This window comes from Centroberyx gerrardi, chromosome 3 (assembly GCF_048128805.1).
Source record: "Centroberyx gerrardi isolate f3 chromosome 3, fCenGer3.hap1.cur.20231027, whole genome shotgun sequence".
In the NCBI taxonomy this organism is placed as follows: Eukaryota; Metazoa; Chordata; class Actinopteri; order Beryciformes; family Berycidae; genus Centroberyx; species Centroberyx gerrardi.
The window spans coordinates 13,147,567-13,163,669 of record NC_135999.1 but is presented as its reverse complement, the minus strand read 5'-3'; the positions used below and the strand labels follow the sequence as shown (position 1 = coordinate 13,163,669).

The window sequence follows — 16,103 nt, the reverse complement described above, 5'->3', positions numbered from 1 at the left end:
ACATAGACACACCAGTGTCTGGAATCTCACTGGCAGCTATGAGAGTGTCCCCACTCTCTTAGTCCTAGCAATCTATTGATTCCCAATTAATTAGTGTACAATCTATCCAGCTGAATGTAAGATATGCATATCAGATTCTCATACGTCCTTCCAGGTACTGTAGAACCTCTTTTTTAATCAAAACCACTTGGAAATGGAGGCAGTTATGTTGTTATGTTATGTTATGTTATGTTATGTTATGTGTTATTGTAACGTTTGCAACATTAAAATGTATAGAAATTTTCCACCAAATTAGTTTCTGGTAGTCAGGATATCTGTACACCTTTAGAGTCTTCTTAGCAGGTGCAAAGGGAGAAGAGCAAGACTACTAAATAGGAAGGAGAGGCTCCATGCACACTGCCTTGCAATACACCGCACTTTTATTGTTGAGCTTTCGGCCTTGCTCCATCATCAGAGCAAAATGGTGATAACCATGGTGATGACCTGATGATGGCTGGAGGCCAAAAGCTCAACAATAAAAGTGTAGTGTATTGCAAGGCAGTGCGCATGAAGTCTCTCCTTCCTATTTAGCAGTGTCACCAAATAAGTTTCAAAATACGAAATGTCTGCACACACTCACTCTCTTTATAGTCAAATTTGCAGTTAAAATGCTTTTAGTTGCATATAGCATAATACAATAAAATACAAAAATGATGCAATAAAGTTTACATTAATATCACCACATTTTTTGCTCAATATGTCCCTTTGGTTTACCTGTCGATTCAGAAGTTTGAATATACACGGTTCTACTGAATTGTCCTTCAGTTTAGTCATGGAGACCTAATCCATCATTCATAAAACCACTGTCTGCTAAAGAGATTAAATTCTCCACTGATATTAGGCCATCAATTTAAGCACCACCACCATGGATAGCCTTTGTAAAAAAAAAAAAACATGTCATGTCATTCTCTTCACGTTTGTGTTTGACCATTGTACATTCAGCAGGGTTCTTTTTGGGAAGTTTCCAATGACACAAAAGCAAGAGTTGCAATAACCGATTATTTGTGATACTGAACTATGCAGATTTGCCCAGATGTAAGTGAATCAAGTGAACTTAAATCAAGTTCTCGATTTGAATGTTGGCCTAGACCTGCACATGTCTAATGTAATGTATATAACTGACATTTAGACTGACAGCTTACCTGGTGATGTCCCTGGTTTGTCGTGGCCCAACTGTCCACAGCTGTTGGAGCCACATGTATACACACTACCATCATGCAGCAGGAACAGAGAGTGTTGCCCTCCACAGGCTACTTCTTTCAGTCCCCTACCATTGAACACCTGACAGTTCCTTGGCTCAAACACGGGGTTCCTCTCCTCGCCGATGCCTAACTGTCCATCCACTGCATTTCCCCAACACAGCATGGCGGCAAGGGAGAGGGATGAGCACCAGTTTGAACAGAGAGAGAGAGATGGATAGGAAGGGAGGGAGGAAGACAGAAATGTTCAGGCTTGACAGCAGCCCTGCTTTCTCCCCTTGGTGTGAATTCCAAACCTGGAGGCAAGGAAACAGAGATAAAATGTCATGTTTCTTGAGAAGGAACACATGCTTAGCCTTGCACTCTATTTATGAACCGTGGTAATGTTATAAGAATGAAGTAAGGATGGGTTTAGAAGTGGGTGTGGTTGTGTGTGAGAGTGATGTAAGCATTGTGACGACAAGGAACAGGCAGCGTGTCTAAATAAACCCTGTCACTGTAATCCCTGCTTAAGCAGCTCCAAACGGTCCTGCCTTAACGCCAATCCACTCTCAACATGCGTGCCACTGACAGTTGGCCATGGGTAATATGCAGAGAGAATAAAAGGAGAATAGTGAGGGGAAAAAGCAAAAGGTGACAGAAAGCAGGAGACAGAAAGAGAGAGAGAGAGACGGAGAGGTGGAAAGGGTATGGGATGCCTTCTATCCAAACAGATGGGGTATGATCATCCCACGAACCAACAGCCTCACTGGGTGACAAATTGAGGAGTTCCCACACTGCTTCATGTCAAGGACAACTACAATTTCTGCCACAGACCCCCTCAAGTTTTTGTCCCAGTGACCCCTATCTTTAAATGTTTGCGTTTGTTTATGTCTCCACAATAGGTGGGGAGGGAGTGGAGTGTGTGGACAAAATAATCATTCTTGTATGTATTCTCTCATCGTGTTAACTTATAGTGAACAGAAGAAAACTATTTTACAGGACCACCCCTTCAAGGATCCCTGGGGGGTCCCCGGACCCCAGTTACGGAAACACTGGATAAGCCATGAGTAACTGTACTATGGTTGACAATAACTTACTATAACGTTACAAGCTCTCTTGAACAGAAAGCCAGGTTGATTAGCTAGCTAAGCTAGATGTGGGCTGCGCCTCGTCTACCATGTTATCTTCTGTAAGGTCATGCATTTAGCTTGCTGGTGAAGAGGAAGTACAAAGAAATAGCTGTTCTGCATTCTGTAGCCAGACATTAGATCAATAAAATGGAGGCAGTTACCAAGTGTTAACTATCTCCACAAACGTTAGCTGGCTAAATTTAGGCAGTTTAGGCAGGGAACCAACAGACTTTGCTCGACGTCCCACACAAGCAATCACTTAGTAGTTAGCTAACCTTAGCAAAGCTACAGTAGACGTTCAGTCTGTTTGCTGGAAATTAAATCCTCTATTTAACATTTGTCTAAACGGTAAGAAAAACGGAAATGTAATATAGCTGGTTTATCCAAAAATAAAAGCGGCGTTTACCTGGGAAAATGCATTCCGAGATTCAAGTGGGGCGTTTCGATGAAGCGCATATAACGTTAACAGAGCAATAACAAGGAAGTGATTCAGCTGCCTTCGTCACTGAACATGTGACTTTGCTGTCAAAATAATACATACATGTATACATCAAGGAGGTTTTATACATACCGGTACACAGCGTTTTTATTTGTTATTCTTTCCCCTCTGAATGAGGTGGAGGAGGAGCTAATAAGAACCTCCCGAATAATTATTGTAAGTATTGTAAGTACAATGCCGCATCCATGAGGTAAAATCATATTTTTTTTAATATTAAAGTGGTAAATAGCCCAGGCTTTACTGTTTAAAAATGTATTTTTATTGAAATAAGAACAATGTTATATTAGCAAATAGTATTCAAGGATGAACCTTGAATGTTAACACAAGAGGGAAATGACAACATTGTCATATACATAGAGCAGGCCCACATAGACTATGGCCTGGCTGCTTTTGGACTGCATTAGACTAGCTCTTATTCTATTTCTTTTCCTAGGAAATGCAAGGATCATGTTTACATGACCATTTAGGTATAATTTATGGAAACCAAGGCCCGCCCCTGTCCTTTGCACTCCTCACTTGTAAATGTGGTGATCTAACAACATAGTATGGTTCGCACTCAAAAAGTAGGGTGCATGACCTGCATGCTCCTTTGTTACATTCTTTAATCTGCAGAGAAAGAATTATTCTGCTTTCCCCTGAATAATTAAAGAATAAAAAGGAAAGTGCACCCTACATTTTGAGTATGGACCATACTATGTTGTTAGATCAACAAATTTACAAACAACCAATAATGAGGAGTGCAAAGGTCAGGGCCTTGGTTTCCATATATTATACCTGAATAATCATGTAAGAGCAAACTGCTAGGAAAAGAAATAGATAAGAGCTAAGGGGAGAGATAGAGGTGTTTTTTAGTGCATAGTGTGAGTAGAGAGGGAATATCCAGTGGGGGGAGGGTGATTACATAAATATAATTTTAATATTTCTTGGCAGGCTAATGAAAATATCTTAAGTGTAAAATAGTAAAGCCCTTGTGGTCTGAGGATTAATTACCTTGTGTTAAAGTAATGAAATGTTGGTCTCCACAGGCAACCTGAATTAGATACTTGCCTGTTTTGTAAATTGTCCAGGGATCTCCAAGAGAATGTGCAAAAAGGATGTTGAATTGGCCTAAACCTGTTCGTTATGACAGTGTTCTTAGCAGGCTTTACCTTGGCACATTGAAGTTAATCTGAAGTTGACAGTAAACACTGTCATCCTTTGACAGTAACCCAAGATTGGTATCTCTATAGCTCACAGCCTGGGAGCTCTCTGCAAAACATCACAAACATTTTATAAGACTTGATGAAGCTAATATTCATATACCTACCTACTTGGTTTAACAGCCATTACTTTCCCCTCTTGGTCCTCTTACATCCTAACAATAGATACCTTTTCATTATTTCTAGTAAACGCAACCAGTTTATTACAGTTGGACAGGTGCATAATCTGAGGTTTATCATGGGCGTTAAATATCGTCTGTTTCTGTAATGTTTTTTCCTAAACCTTTTGGTTTTACTAAACCAAAGTCAGTACATGTCTTGTTTTATCAGTCCAACACAAAGCAACAGTGTCCTCCAAAGATTAAAAACTCTTTCACAATATGCTGGATAGCCTTTCCTGCAAGCCTGGCATTACAACTGTAAACTATATGGGAGCCAGACAGAAACCAACAAACCAAGTGACTGGGCAACTTTCCTGTGCCAACCCTGGTGATTCAGGTTATGGCTCAGGCTATAATAGTATGCAAAATTTACCTAGCCATAGTTGGAAGCATTAACTTGCATTACTATTGCTCATGCTCTTATAATGCATTTAGTTAAGAAAATATATATTTTTTATATTTTATGTGTTTCTTAATCAAACCTTTAGGAGATTCACATAAATGCATTAAAATACTTTGCTCATGCTTGTCTGATTGGCTCCAGAGTCTTTTACTGCCTATCAATGATTGGTGTATACTGCTGTCATTAAGCTGTTCTTTGACCAATCATCTGCGCTGTAGTCTGGGCGTCAAGGAGGCGTAGATGATACTGCCATTCTGATTCGCGCGGTCAACATCACAGGTTTTGTTTGATAACATTGGAGATTCAACACTTCAACAAGAGCGGTTGTTTTCATTCAGTTGTAACGCTTCATATCGCTATTAAAGGATTAACGTATATTAATAGTGATCTAAAACGTTCAAGGTAAGATTTTTAATGAATACAACACGGAAAACACAGGGAAATGGTCTCGGTAATGGTACACAAACTGCGCACTGCTAATGCTAAATACATAGCAAGTCGGCTAACGATGGCTAACGTTGCAGTGTAGCTACGTTAACACTGACGAAACTTGGCACAACGGCTTGATTGTTGTTTTCATTCATAATTGCATTATATGTTGTTTAGAGCAATGGAAATATTGTAAATGAAACACGGGTACATCCTTTGTGTATTGAAGCCAAATGGGACAGTTCTATGATGCAACTAGGTTGTTAGCATAACTGTTACTGTTAGCTAGCACAGACTGCTATGGCTGTCAAAGTTGCATCATGCGTATAATGTTAGGTGGTTTACTTGTATTTGAGATTTGCAGCTAGAGTTAATTTACATTATAAACGTAATTTAGCTGCAATCCTGCTGGACACACAAACCTAGAAGGTTCATATCGTGGGTGCGAATAATGTAGTTAACACTAGCTGGCTATTTTGTGTTGATGTTTTTACAATTGTGAGTTTGGTTAGATGTACACTACTTAATCAAGATAAAACGATGAAAGTAAAAGTATTAACGTTATAGTAAAGAATGACATTCCTGCATCTCATATTTGGTACACCTTGTTTGCGCGTAAGTGTTTTGCTGTGATAGTCTTTTTTAAATTCATTTCAAATTTGTCATTCCCCCAAGTGCATTCCCGTTGCCCCAGACGACCTAAATCACGTCTTTGAGCTACAAACGTCTAACATGCATTTCCTTTTGTGTCGTTAGTCATTATATTATCCGTCCTCACCATCGATGTGGTTTAAACAAATAATAAACAATGACGAAAAAAGAAAGGAATGCAGTCAGCTTTCTGTTTAAAACAGAGGTCACTTGGGGTTAAACTGGATTCTTCAAACAAGTCTAAACATTAGCCAAGTGAACTTATTGGCCCCTCAGGTCCTCTCTTAACTTGGATACTTGAATGCTGAATCAAGTTAATTAAATGTGGCTGTGAGTGTTTGCATCATCCCAACCTATTTCTGCAGGCTTTGAGATAACAGGAAACTAACACATTTGCTTAATGATTGCTGACTTGAAGAGACCTTTAACCAAGCAAACACTGGATTAGTGACAACAGTTACACCATTTCAGCCATTCTGGTTATGTGGCCCATGAAGAAAGAATTTTTGTTATGTTTATTAAAATCCTGCTGCCAGTCTAACTGACCTACTTTTCTTTAGCGTTTGGACAGCAGGTCAGTCTCCCTCTGCATCCTGTCCAGTGCTCTGCTGTCAGGGTGATGTCAGCAGCCTGTCTCGTGCGCCTGGCAAGGTGCAGTGGGCCTCACATGGGTCGCATTGGGCTTTTACAGATGGCCTTGGTACCACTCCCACTCCAACAGGACAGCCACCTCCAATTCACTATCTTCCGGAGGCAGCTTCACTGCCCTTCAGGACTACGACCCAGCAACACGCGGTTTGACCCAGATAGCAGTGGCCATCCCACCACCTGGGATTCATTTGGCATCTGGGACAACCGTATTGATGAGCCCATCCTGTTGCCACCCAGCATCCGTTATGGCAAGCCCATTCCCAAGGTCAGTCTGTCCAAGGTGGGCTGTGCTTCGCTCATTGGTCAGCGTAGGGAGAACGAGGACCGCTTCCAGGTCTCCCAGATGATGGACAACATCCTCTACTTTGCCGTGTTTGATGGTCACGGCGGGCCAGAAGCAGCTGACTTTTGTGACAAATACATGGAGAAATACATCAAGTAAGGGAAATGAAAGGAATCTACAGGATAACTACTACTGTAGTGCAACTGGCTTAATACCATTTGTTGCTGCCATGAAAAATGGTGGATGATAACAAATGAAGGTCATACCTTTGTAATTGATATTCTGATCAGTGTGTTCTTTCTTTGGTTGTTATTTCAGGAACCTTTTGGCAGAGGAGGACAATCTGGAATTAGTTTTAACAAAAGCCTTCCTCGAAGTAGACAAAGCTCTTGCAAGGCACTTACACTTCTCTCCAAATGGTAGGTTCTTTCATGTCACATGTAGGTAAATATACTGTACATATACATTTAATGACACTGTTTTTTGTTTTGTTTTTTTGTTTGTTTTTTCTCCAAAACGTAACCTACTTATCCTACTTGGCGTTTGAAGCCTTGGTTGTCCTAACAGATATGTCGCCCTAAAACTTTGGTTAGAGTGCTATTAGAGTTGCTTAATTATTGATGATCAATAAACTAACCAGAAATAGAGCAGACAATAGTGCTTTATTGCTTCCAGAATGTAGCTAAACATTAACATTCTCTCATACTGTACACATACATACGGTAGTATGGTATTTAACACTGGCATTGAAATGGAGGTTAGGCATGAGCTGAGCATCCCTCAAACAAATTAAACATTCTCCCAGTTGTGAGGTCTATAAGGTTTGCCCTCATCATATAGACATTATTCAATTTAGTTCTCAGCAGACATCTTGTCTGATTAAGGTATCTGTTGATCTAGAAGCTAGTATACCTTGTATACCTAGCTAGTATACCATTATGTGGTCATACATCGGCCACGCTCTGTGAAATGTCCCAATATGCCTGTGTGTGTGTGTGCATGTTATCTACGGCAGCTGCTGACCCAGCTAAGAGCTGGAGGCCCTTGGCACCATTGTGGAAGGCGAGGGGCTAGATATTGAAGGAGAGTCCAGCGGGTCCTATATCCTGGACTACTGGAAGGTTCCCTATCTTTCTCTCACTCCTCTCTCTCTAACTTTTCTTTTTCTCTCTCACCAAGTGTATGCTAAGCTTCTTGTGAGACAGTGCTTCACTTTGAAATGTATAAGATGTGTGTTATATCAGTGACAGATCCAGTCAATGAGATGCATTATGTTTAATATGAAAAAAAAAGGAAACAAGTTCCTTAAATTCTCCAGAAAGAGCTCTTATTTATCTCTTTGGAGAGGGAAAAGCACAATGCAAGCTCACAAATGTCAGCAAATACATCCACTTTCTGGATGTGTAATACTGTTTTAACCAATTTGTGAACTTTTAAGGATCAAGTTCAGTGTAGATATGTGTAGTAAAGTTATATTTCAGCTGCTGAAATATCCTTTGCCAGACACTGGTAGTGTTGGGTGGTAACGCGTTACTGAGTTCAAGGTTACAACATGTTACTTTTCCCCTGCGGTAACAAGTACTGTACAAATGACCATTTCAATGTCTGCAATAATATTTAGCTACCAATCAAAAAGTAAGTATTTAGTTTTCTTATCAGTTCCTCTAAATATCAGATTGAAGCCAAATCATCCAAATACTTCACACCAGATAAGAGCATGCAATCGCCAATTTTGGAGGTGTAAAGGAAAAGTAATATAATAAAAATGTTTACAAATTACTGTTCTCAGGGAGTAATAGGTAAAGCAGTATTGCTTTTGAAATGATTACTGCGTTACTTTTTGAGTAACAAGCCCAACACTGGACACTGATATGTGCTATTGTCAGTAATTAACATTCATAATAATTGGGACCAGTCTAAGACTGCACGCTGCTTAAAATTTGCTCTGGACCTCAACTCTGTGCTGAAACAGTTCGACCTGCATGTGTGACTGTCTCCTCTATTGTTTATTATGTACCCTCTAGCTAAGTTCCCTATGTATGACTTCCCACCCATATGTTTATGCATATGTTTGAATGTGTGTATGTGAGACAGAGAGTGAGAGAAACCCATGTGTTGGTGTGACCAATGTGATCTGTGACTTTCTGTGTGCTCCTTTTGTGGCACATGCCATGTCTCATGTTCTCTTAAATGTCTCTGTAGCACCTGGGATGAATGCAGGATCCACGGCCACAGTGGCACTGCTGAGGGACGGCATTGAGCTGGTGGTGGCCAGTGTGGGCGACAGCCGCGCCATGCTGGGCCGCAAGGGCAAGGCCCTTAAACTCACTGTTGACCACACTCCTGAGAGGAAGGACGAGAAAGAGAGGTACACGCACGTTGGCATTAGTGTTAAGTGTTTAAATTATGACAAAGGGAAGAAAATCATAAAGGGGTAGAGACATTAAACAGACCAGGGTTTATGCGGACATGAAAAGCCTGGAAACAAATGTAGAAAATTCAAAGTTTGTAGTTTCCAGTTAGAGCTGCCACCACGCTTTTCTGAGTACATCCTATACTCTAAAATCCATAAACATGTATTAAAGGGACATGGTCTCTGAGGAAGTCTGAATGAAAAACCATTTTGAATGTACATACAGATCTGAGTAACATCGAGAAACATGTAACATAACAATTTTGCTAGTGAGGGAGTTTTTTCCAAATGAAGCAAATGGGTGAAAAGATAAAAACCTCTACTTAAAGCTGCACTAGGCAATATTTTATGTAAAAGTGCACCTGTCTTACCAGTCCCTGTATTTCTATATATAAATATGATACTTGATAGGTGTACAACTGCTGATTGATTGTTTGAGTCTAGGTTTCCTGACCTTTATCTAGTATGGTTCCATCTGGCGGCAGGTTCTTAGGTGTTGTATTTTTATCACCCAGTGATCATGTGATCTGACTCCACCCAATAGTGCCTCCCATATACTGTGTATGCCATTGTCCTGTGTGGTGCTTTGTTCCCTGATGAAGGCCAGACCAGGCTGCAACACATTAATAAAGGCATTTAAATTTTTGCAATGAGACAGAGTGCCCTGAACAACTTTTTTGCTGGGAATTATTGTTTCTGACTGGATCTTATAGTATATTTACAAAGACTTCCCATGCATTGTCTTATTCTGACTCAGCTATTCCCTACATCTAAAGAGCACCTGTCCATTCTACACTAAGGACCCTAAGCAGCACTCCTTCCCTTCTGTTTTTGTATCAAACAAGGTGTTTTTTTTGCACGAAATTCAGAAGGTAACAGGCGGTGCCCCATAGTTTGCAAACAGTATAAAAAAACAAATCATATACAGCTTCAAAACACATTTAAAAGTTGAATTATATATAGTTCAGGATCTAATACTTCCAATACTCCATTTTATGATTTGAGTATCATATTGCATATAGCTTGCGATAAGATATAGGTCATAATTTCTCTCACTATCATTAGAAACATTACGCCGTTTCTCCCTGCTGAAGTAATTTCTTGTGTACCTCCCTCTCTCCTATGCACTCTCCACAAGGATAAAGAAGAGTGGAGGTTTTGTGACCTGGAATAGCCTGGGGCAGCCGCACGTCAACGGCAGGTTGGCCATGACACGCAGCATCGGAGACTTTGACCTCAAGAACATGGGAGTAATCGCCGAGCCCGAGACCAAGAGGACATCGGTAGGTGTCTGAAACCAGATCCTGTCACAACTCTGGAAAAATATTTTAAATCTTGTCCTCTGGGTGTTTTAGGGTCAGCTTAGCAGGAATTATAACACTTTATTACTTTGTGCCAGCTTATAGCATTGAAGAGATGGTGCCGTGACAAATTAAGCTCCTAAACTAGAAGTGTATCGTAGGGACATGTGAGCCTAGGCATTTTGCTGATTTTAGAGACAGTGCTATATTGATCAGTAGCATAATGACAACACAGACTCATAACAACAAAGGTGTTTAACAAACGTCCCCGCCTTCGTCTTTGTATCTATGAGCCAGGACATATTTTTGGACTCGTAATGTGAATAATGTGAATAGCTTGCAATGCATACTTGCACATTATTTATTCATTTGCTGTATTTTTTTCAATATGTTTGGTAGTTTATTATCTTCAGTACTGTCTTTTTGTCTTATTCCTTTTTCGATAACCTGTTCTCTGCTGTTGCAACGACCCACTTTCCCTATGAGAATCAACAAAGTTTCATCTAATGTAATCATCTAACTATAAAGCGAGGAATCTCTGTCTGTGAGTGAGTGAGTGAGTGAGTGTGTGTGTCGGTCGCTTATCTCGAGAACCGTTCGTCCGATCTACTTCACACTTGGCGGGTGTATTGCTGGGGACACGTGACGCGACACGTTCAATATTACTAAACTTTGAATAAACAAGCGGACAGCGCTCTGTGCAGCAGCGGGGCTCAAGCGGTACGGGCACGCGCGGTTCTCGAGAAAGCTGCAAGCAGCAATCCTTAATCGGCCCGTTCCGGACAGGCACGTTTTGAACGGGCACTGCACTAGTTCTATAAAGCAAGGAATCTCTGTATGTGTGTCCTTCGCATATCTTGAGAACCGTTCTTCCGATCTACTTCACACTTGGCGGGTGTATTGCTGGGGACCCAAGGACGTGCAGTGTCAGATTTGGTGCAATTTGGACACGCGACACGTTCAATATTAATAAACTTTGAATAAACAAGCGAACAGCGCTCTGTGCAGCAGCGGGGCGAACGGGCACTGCACTAGTCTCTCATAATTCCCCTTTAAAATGAGTAATGCTTCAGTGCCATTTGGAGTAAAAAATTAATTTTCACATCAATCAGATGAATTGATTAGGCATAACAATAAATGCATGACGATGTATTTCAAAATATTGGAAATTATGCTAAATATTCCTTGCCCTCTCCTCAGTTGCACCATGTGCACGACGCGTTCCTGGCGCTGACCACAGATGGCATTAACTTCATCATGAACAGCCAGGAGATCTGTGATGTCATCAACCAGTGCCATGACCCCAAAGAGGCCGCCCAGAGGATATCTGACCAGGTAGGGGGCTTCTATCAGGCTTTACAGGGCATCAGAGGTTTCTCTCTTTATTTTTTAGCACTTATTTGACTTCTTTAAAGCCAAGCTGCATATGCAATTGGTAACAGCAGATTGGAAATGGGCCAGGTGCAAAAAGATGATGACCTGCAGTTTTGACATTATCACAACAAGGTTCTAAAGTGTGACCATTTGTTCACAATGCAGTCTCGCAGGACATTAAATTTGAAAACAGATTTTGGCTTAGTTGCCCTTTTCTTACCAATGAAACGGCAGCTGTATTTCATTTTTCTCAATGTTTTTGTTGTTGTGTTTTTTAATGGCTAAAAAATAAACCACCATTGCAAGTTGTCCGTTCACAAGCAGCTGTCAAAGTAGCACTATGACAGCTTTAAATGATTGCTGGAATATTTGTCAAACTCCTCAGAATTCTGAATGAATACACATTTAATCACAAAATTAATCAAAACTACATTCATCATTGTTTTATACTTACGTTTTAATTGCAAGTTGCACACACCACTGATGAAACACGTGCCGTCTCTAAAATAATCGGAATTGACATCAATACAATCCTATCAAAGGTTGTCCCAGATTACTGCTCTTCAGACGCTACTATACGTTACGTTTCTCTTCTCTCTCAGGCTCTCCAGTACGGCTCCGAAGACAACAGCACAATTATTGTGGTGCCCTTTGGTGCTTGGGGAAAGCAGAAGAGTTCGGACACTACCTTCTCCTTCAGCCGAAATTTTGTGTCCAGTGGCCGCTGGGCGTAGTCGACAGAGTGTGAGATGGAAAGGTGCGGTCTGTGGACCTAATTAATGTGCAATACAGTCTTTGAACAATGGTGCCCATCTGGATACATTATGAAGAGTGCAGTTTGACCAGGTGACAAATAATGCCTTAGGGATACAACATGTTATTTAAAGTAGCATGGTATTTATTAGCCTCGGTGAAATGAGAGGCAGTGGATTCATTATGTGCACTAAATTAAACACGTCCTTTTCATATAAGGTTTTATTTTACTAGGAAGCCAATGACCTCATAGGTGCTTTATAACGTAGACATTTCTGAATGGCAGACAGGTATTCATGATGACATGCAAGCTGTAACTGAACAAATAGTAGCCTGCTCTACATTAGCTGTTTGTGACTTGTATGTCATCAAGAATGTGTTTATACTTCCCCCAAATTGCACTTTTTTATTTTCAAGGTAATTTGAACTCATGTCAAGGTGCATTTTCGCCACAACATAGTGCATCTGGTTTTTACCAATTGTTTTTAAGTCTGCAGACTTTTAGTTTGGAGCATTTCTCAGTGTTAAGGCTAGGACTACATACATAGGGGAGAGTGTGGAAATATAGCTCATTGAAATGCACAGATTTGTCATTTCATTGGTATTTATTTGCACCCCCTCTAATAGGGAAATACAAAATTGTTGCACTTATCTGGCTCTAATACACTGATAAATCCACTTTGTTTTACATATAAGAACCTTGTCAGTCAGGACTTCAAACGAAACAACCGGAATACAAACATAGTGAACAAGAGAAGTGTCTATGAGAAAATATATTCTTATAAGTGATTGTATGGTATTGCTGGAGTTTCCTTTTTTTTTCCTGTGGATCAAATCATTTAAGCTACACCATCAATCTGTATAGAAAATTAACAATAGATGCATGTTTAAGCTTTTAAAAATGTTGTGGGCCTGGATTGTGGACTTTCAATAGTTTTTATTGTTCCAAATGTCTCATTCTACTGATTGATCTCCATTACTAAGTGGTTCACTTAAACAAGGTTCTACTGTTCTTGGCCTTTTGTATTGATAAATTGTACGAAAGCACCACTGATTGCATTGATACCCAATTGCACAAGCTTGAAGGTTGGGGAGAAATGTACAGAAACCTGATGTCTGTGATCTGGTGAAGTAGTGGGTTGTGTGAATGGAGCTAGCTAATGCTGTTTCAACATGGCATTCCAGTTGATCAATCTGACATTTATAGACACAGTTAATCACATTGTTCCTTGCAATATAAAATTAGAACATTGTTCAGACTTGCAGCAGGGTTTATATCTGTGCTGATTTAACACAGGTTTTGCTAGTGTACTAAAAAGTGCTTTGGGTACAGAAATGTCCTTTATCTGTTTTGTAAATAATTATATTTATGTACATTTAATAATATCAGGAAAACTGACAGTTCTCTGTGTTACATTTACTGAATTACAATGGCTTAAGTATATCTCACATATCAGAATACTTACCAAATCTGTACACTGTACTCGTGTTTTGTAAAGCTAACCTCCTGTGAGAATCAAACACGTAACTTCATGGTGCATGTAATTCAGAGTCAGAAACAATCAACATTTCCCTCTTTCCATCACTTGTATTTCACTCAAAGAGGAAAGCACATTTAATGCAACACTAAAGAAAAGAATTGCTCAGCTAAGAGCCATATTTGACACGTGAATGTTTGCTTAAATGCCCTCCATGACTACAAAATACAATCAAGTCCTGCGGGAAATGGACGCAATGAAGCTATTCCTGTCTTGGTTGATCTAAAGTTGGGGCGCATTTATAATGTACGGAAGGCTTCAACAGTCAAATCGACTGCACAGTAGTTTCTGTTCACTGTTGGTATGATCTTTTGTTTAGTGCTTGTTGAAGCTGAAGAAATGCAACACTTCATATTTGTCAGTGCTGTTAAAGTGTGAACTATACCTGTTGTATATGTGAGAGACTCTTGCAGATGTGTAACCATCAGTTTCCCTCAAACACCATTTATAAATGCTATGTAAATACTGTTTTTTTCCTCATTCACATGTAGAATGAAACCTTGATCCATAATAAGGGTTTTGTCTTTACATTCTACACATGCTCCTCACAAACCTTCTCATCTGTTAAAGTTAGTATAATATGTTCAGTTTTTTTTATTGTATATTGTGCAGCTGCACTGCAACCGACTTCATCTGTAGCTACGGACCTATTCCTAGGACCTAAATGTGACTGTTTCAGCCAGACTCTTAGTACTGCAATGGCTTGTGACACTCTTTATTTGTGAGTCATGTAACATACAGTTCTCCAATTAAAAAAACATGTATCAAAAAGACTGTTGTATTTGTTAAAGTGTGTGTGCTGATATGTACGAGAATGTGTGAAATGTTTTGGTGTAGTAACCCTGGTAAAGCACTTGGCATAGTAATGGTTAGGTTGCTTCAAAATGTTCCCTGGTTGGACAGTTTGGTTTGCCCCCTGTGCATTCCCTGAGAAAATCAAGGAAATCTTAAACTCCTGTCAATTTTTCAAACCAGGAATTTATTCACTGATGACAACACTTAAAAAGTCAACTATATTGACCAAACAATTGATCAATCGGTCTAATGGCAAGTCAATAGCTCTGTCCAGTGCAAAATTACTACCTATTTAGCTGGCTGGCATGATGTGGATGTTAGGGTTGAATTAATCATAGATAGTACAATGTTGTATTTGTGAGACACTTTCTAAACTACAATGCCTTTAGAAAGTATTCAACCTCTTCTGCATTTTGTTGTGTTGCAGAAAATTCAAAATGGATTCAATTTTTTGTCAGCAATCCAGACAAAATATTCCATGACAAAGAGAAATTTACAACTTTATTGAAAACTTCATTTGAAATTAAAAATTTAATTTAACATTTTTGCAAATTTATTGAACATTTACTTTCAATAACTGTTTTGCAAATGTATTGAAAATGAAATACAGAAATATCTAATTTAAATAAGTATTCAACCCTCTGATGCTTTGTAGAAGCACCTTTGGCAGCGATTGCAGCTTCGGGTCTCCCACAACTGAATTTGGGGATTTTCTCCTATTCTAACTTGCAGATTTGCTCAAGCTCGGTCAAGTTGGATGGGGAGTGTCTGTTAACAGCAATCTTAAAGTTATTCCACAGATTTTCAATTGGCCTCTCAGGGACTTTCCAGTGCTGATTTGGCTGTAAGCACAGGGTCTGGTCCTGTTGAAACATAAATTGTCGCCCCTAAGAAATTGTTTGATACCCTTCTGTGCCTCCTCACAGTACTGTCTGTCTGTTTCTGAATTATGTGAATAATTACTTGGACTTCATGCTAAAGTTTCTGCTCTGACATGCACTGTCATCTGAAAGACCTTTTTATAGTGATGGGTGTGTTTCATTCTAAAATATGTCCAATCAATTGAATTGGCCACAGGTGGACTTCAATCAAGTTGTAGAGACAAGGACATTCAAAAGAATTTGGGAGCACCTCAACTCAGTTTGGAGTGTCACTGCAAAGGGACATTTGTTCATTATAGACTCAAAATATATCAGCTTTTCATTCTTAATTAATTTGTAAATATTTGTAAATAAAAAAAATCCACGTTAACATTATCATGGTTATTGTGTGTAGATTAGTGACAAAAAAATCCTCATGCAAT

At 39.6% G+C, this 16,103-nt stretch overlaps 2 protein-coding genes across 3 annotated transcripts in view; one reads left to right on the top strand and one right to left on the bottom strand.

The window, feature by feature from the left end:
• The window catches only part of herc3 (HECT and RLD domain containing E3 ubiquitin protein ligase 3), a 29,850-nt gene extending 27,028 nt beyond the window's left edge, over positions 1-2,822 (bottom strand). The window contains exons 1-2 of one of the 2 annotated variants that reach the window (XM_071911974.2): positions 2,757-2,822; positions 1,182-1,534 (exon numbers count right to left, since the gene is read on the bottom strand). In XM_071911974.2, the coding sequence (XP_071768075.1) occupies positions 1,182-1,404 (223 nt within the window). In that variant the 5' untranslated portion in view covers positions 1,405-1,534; positions 2,757-2,822. Of the gene's footprint in view, positions 1-1,181; positions 1,535-2,756 lie in introns of those variants that run through there. The other variant, XM_071911983.2, reaches the window with a different exon arrangement.
• A 2,061-nt stretch (positions 2,823-4,883) lies between these two features.
• On the top strand, positions 4,884-14,778 carry ppm1kb (protein phosphatase, Mg2+/Mn2+ dependent 1Kb). The gene is made up of 7 exons (XM_071912283.2): positions 4,884-5,014; positions 6,253-6,781; positions 6,945-7,045; positions 8,829-8,994; positions 10,178-10,322; positions 11,541-11,675; positions 12,317-14,778. Exons 2-7 carry the CDS (start codon positions 6,312-6,314, stop codon positions 12,446-12,448), a joined length of 1,149 nt encoding a protein of 382 aa, XP_071768384.1. The 5' UTR covers positions 4,884-5,014; positions 6,253-6,311; the 3' UTR covers positions 12,449-14,778.
• The last annotated feature ends 1,325 nt before the right edge of the window (positions 14,779-16,103 follow it).

Bases quoted from the DNA above. Each gene is read 5' to 3' on its own strand.
- ppm1kb (XM_071912283.2), top strand. From the start codon at position 6,312: ATGTCAGCAGCCTGTCTCGTGCGCCTGGCAAGGTGCAGTGGGCCTCAC. The intron at 6,782-6,944 runs GTAAGGGAAATG...TTGTTATTTCAG, and splicing joins TACATGGAGAAATACATCAA to GAACCTTTTGGCAGAGGAGG. The intron at 8,995-10,177 runs GTACACGCACGT...ACTCTCCACAAG, and splicing joins AGGAAGGACGAGAAAGAGAG to GATAAAGAAGAGTGGAGGTT.